Raw genomic sequence first — 4,069 nt, 5'->3', positions numbered from 1 at the left:
ACCCACCCACCCTTTTTTCTTTCTTGTTGCGATTTTGGAGCATCGTTTTCATGTGATTTTTTCCCCCCCTTTCATGGACAGTACCTGCACCTTTAGCAGTTTGGAGTTGGCTTCTGTTTTCCGTTAGCGCTTCGCTGCACGGACAAATGCATACAAATGCATTTAGAAGCCCACAGAACAAGGCGTGGAAAGGTCTCCCCCACGGCAAAAACGTAAGTAGCCCACCCGCCCCGGCAGGGGTTACCGCATCCCCCTCACACACACATACATACACACAACAGTCTGGGTTTTCTGAGTAGGTTAGATACCTGTGGGCCAGTTCCTTGGCACTTTTTTTTTTTTTTTTTATTGGAGTTGGGAGTGGGTAAGCAGCTGTGGTGGCATCCTCCCCTTCTCAATTTGCAAAATACCGTGTTTGAAAGGTAGCCTCCTGCCAGCGGGTCTCTCAGTTTATGCTAAAGCGATTTTGCGGCTCGGGAAGAAGAGCTTGCTGGCGCTGGTCCCGACGTCCTCAGTCGCAGCTTGGGCTCTGGGCTCCTGTTCCCGCCGTCTGCGTGCCCTCCTCCCCCCTCAGTTCCCTGGCTGAAGTCTCGTTTCCCCACCGCGCTCCTTGGGGCGTCCAGCCTCGAGATTCCTGGGATGCTGGCGGTCACCTGGGCTTGTAGAGAACAGCCTGCAGAGCGGGGCAAAGTTGCCGGGAGGGAGGGTGGTCTGCAGAACCTCGGGTATCTGAACGCTGTTAGACTGACGGGGGTCGGAAGCAATCGTCTGCTGTCGTTCGGAGGCCGATAACCGTGCCTCCCATGTGGGGCTGAGGGTGATCCTGTATCACTGGCCTGGGCCAGGGACGGATTATCCAGTCAGGTATGCACAGGTTTACTTGTGCTTATTTACTAATCTGTAGTGCACAATTTCACGTGAAACCCATGTGAAATTGTGCACTACAGATTAGTAAGTAAACACAAATAAACCCGTGCGTACCTTGCTTACTGGTCACTCCGCCCCTGCCTGTCACTAGGGTCTCGGCGATAGCGGCTGGGTGGCTGGGAAGAGGGGAGCAGGCTGCGGGGGCGGGGCTGCTCCTCCAGAAGAGTGTTCCGGCGGGCCCTGGCGGGCCTCCCCTACTCCTTTTGGGGCGCTGTACCTGCTCCCACCTTCCTCACTGGGAAAAGAGCGTGGACGACGAGTGCGCGGCCTTTGGCTGGCGGCCGTGGTCCTCCTGGAAAGAGGTCAGTGGGTTATACAAGTTTGCTTCTGGCTCCGGGGGCGGGAGGGGCGAACACGGCTGTGGTCTTTCTGATGAGAGGCTGTCCCTCGGGAGAGTAGGTGGGAGGAGGGCAGAGGGCCGAACGGATCGTGTCAGCTGAGGGCAGGCGGAGGCGGGGTGTGGAGAAAGACCGCCTTGTGGCTGTGTTTGTATGAACATGTGTTTCCCAGCCGCGTGCAGCGGAGCCTGGCTGGGACTCGCGCGCGCTCACCCCCCTCCTACCCCTGAAAGCCGGGCTTCTCCCGCTGCAGAGGATGCACCTCTCCGAGCACCCAACCGCGAAGAGTCAGTTAGGAAAGCTTGTAACCTTCGAAACTCCTGTGCCGCCAGGCGCGAGGGTAGAAGGCGGGCGAAGACAGCGGCCGAAAAAGCAGTCAGACTCTGCCGGTCGCCTTCCCACTGCAGCTCAGGCCGGTCGCACCGGGTTCCTGGCAGAAGGTTCCCGCCACTTGATAAACCTCAGTGTGGACCGGCTTGTAGAGCGGGGCGGGAGGCGCATCTCCCCGCTGACCCAGGATCTAGCTCCAGAGCCTACAGGAGGGGCTGAGTGAGGCCCTCCACCTCCTTTCCGGCCGCAGCCTCTGCGCCCAACTCGTGTGCCCTTCCTTGTGCTCTCTAGGTCCGCGGCGGCCTCTAGGGCTTTCCCTGCGGTAGTTGTGACCGACCTCGCAGATCAAAGCAGATCTTCTGCTCCTGGCCGCTGTCTTGTCTGGTTTACACTTCCTTTCCAGACGCTCCCACAAAAGGCCCTGCATAAATTCTTGGGCAGTTTGGGGTTTGTAAATTGGGTCCAGATGATTGGGGGGAGGGAGAAAGAGAAACCAAACAGAATGGATTACACCAAGGAACTTCTGAGGAAAAATTATACCGCGTGGAATCGGAAAAGAACCCTTGTGGAGAGATACCGGGGTGGAGAGGGGATCCTGCCCTCCTAGAGGGCCTTCTGGCTAGAGGTCTTGCAGCCTCACCCAATATCCAATTTGTTCCAGTACAGAAGCTAGTGGAGGTGGACTGCAGAGAATTAAGGGTAATTCATTGTTAATCAGATTGCAGTCCCTCACAGCTCCAACCACACACATGCAAAGTGGGAAAAAGGTAGCACCCACTGAACCAAGAAAAGTTTCTAAAAAAAAATCCTACTTCCAAGAAGAATTTGAAGTCCTTAAGTTTGAAAAACATCACTGGGACTTGAGAGAGGCAGCTGATTAGCTGATGATAATGTCAGGCCACTGAATTCAGCCTCAGAATCCTTAATGAAATCCCTGAAGTTTTAATTTTCCACCATCCTTTGTGGTGACAGTTTGGAAGACCAGGAACAGCCTTTTTAACGGGTAGTTCTGATTAGTCACCCAAAAACATTTACAGTTTTAAAACTGGACCCTTAAAGACATTTTATTTCACGGGGATACTTTTAAATAGATTACCTAACATGAATTTGTGGAATTAATAAAAGGAACCTAAAACCCAAAAGTTAGTATTAGATACATCTATTTAGTATACTATGGGTAAATCTGCTAGGCAGGCTATTAAGGTAATTAAAGGATTTCTACTATAGCCAACCCCCTCCCACCACCACCAAAAAAACAAAAATTTGGCTATAAAAATCTATTTTCTAGCTGGCATGCAATTCTCTTAAGTTGCTTAGTTATCTTTGTAGTTCAAATAAATGTTTAAAATAAACTGATGTCTCGGAGAGGAAATGTAATTTTTGGAAACTAATTTTGAGTGTTGTTTAGACATTCTGCTTGATAATTTGTGAAGTTGCAGGAGAAAAATAAATTTTATTACAGGAATTAGAATAGTTGTGCTAGTTTCCTTTCCTTACGTTGCAATTTTGACTTATTTTAACTTGTAACTAAATGAGAAGTGAAGACCATTTCATTTTCATTCTCATAAAAGACTGTTATTCTGTCATTTATTCGCTTATATCATTAATTCACTCATTTATTCAACGAATGTTTACTGGGTTCCATCTACGTACCTGGCATGGTTCTAGGCAGTAATGATAACAGTGGTGGGGAAGACAGACACAGTAGCTACCCTCCCAAGGTATCCAGTTTGGTAGAAGAAATAGAAAATGAAAGAACCAATTATAGCAACATGTGATAAGATTGCACACAGAAGGGGCGCCTAGCAGCCCTGGCTGGGTAGGGTAGGGAGAGAGAATACTGGAAGGAAAGGCTGACCAAAGGACATGAAATCTAAACTGAGACCTAGGTGAAAGGGGCGTGGACCTATCCAGGCAGAGGAAACAGTAAAAGTTATAGCTCAGAGGTGAGACAGCAAGTGCATTTGAAGTCCTAAAAGAAGTGAAGTTGTTTGGAGCACACATTCTAGCGGAGAAGTGACTGGAGCTGGCACTGGAGAGAAAGAGACCACAGAGTGTAAAAGGCCTTGAAACAGTTACTTTCTTGGCTAAATAAAGGAGAGACTTGACTTCTTGATCTTGTGATAGTGTGCAGGTAGAATATGCTAGAGAAGTTACATATTTATTGAAACTCAGGACCACCTGATAGTCTTATTGACTAAAGATTGACTGATTCATTCATTTAAAAATCTTTAATGTGTGCCAGGAATTTTGCTGGGTTAGAGTTGGCAATTTGAACCCACCTAGCAGCTCCATGGGAAAACAAAAAAGGCCTGGCAATCTGCTTTGGTAAAGATTATGGTCAAGAAAAACCTGTGGAACAGTTCTACTCTGTAACACATGGGGTCACCAGGAGTTGAGGCTTGTCGCAGTGGTGACGGTTGTCCGGGCGGTGGAGACAATAACCAATGCCACAACTCTTACAGAGAAGTGGG

At 49.3% G+C, this 4,069-nt stretch overlaps 1 protein-coding gene across 2 annotated transcripts in view; it reads left to right on the top strand.

Annotated features, from left to right (window-relative positions):
* Window positions 1-81: 81 nt before the first annotated feature.
* The window catches only part of COL24A1 (collagen type XXIV alpha 1 chain), a 421,541-nt gene continuing 417,553 nt past the window's right edge, over window positions 82-4,069 (top strand). For both annotated transcript variants that reach the window (XM_023731663.1, XM_004369122.2), the window contains exon 1: window positions 82-212. Coding sequence is in view for 1 of the 2 variants with exons in the window: in XM_004369122.2 (XP_004369179.1) it covers window positions 157-212 (56 nt within the window). In the remaining variant the exon portion in view is untranslated. The remainder of the gene's footprint in view (window positions 213-4,069) is intronic.

Source organism: Trichechus manatus, unplaced genomic scaffold (assembly GCF_000243295.1).
Source record: "Trichechus manatus latirostris isolate Lorelei unplaced genomic scaffold, TriManLat1.0 scaffold00003, whole genome shotgun sequence".
Taxonomy (NCBI): Eukaryota; Metazoa; Chordata; class Mammalia; order Sirenia; family Trichechidae; genus Trichechus; species Trichechus manatus.
The sequence above is the reverse complement of the archived record's forward strand: the minus strand, read 5'-3'. Positions and strand labels throughout refer to the sequence as shown.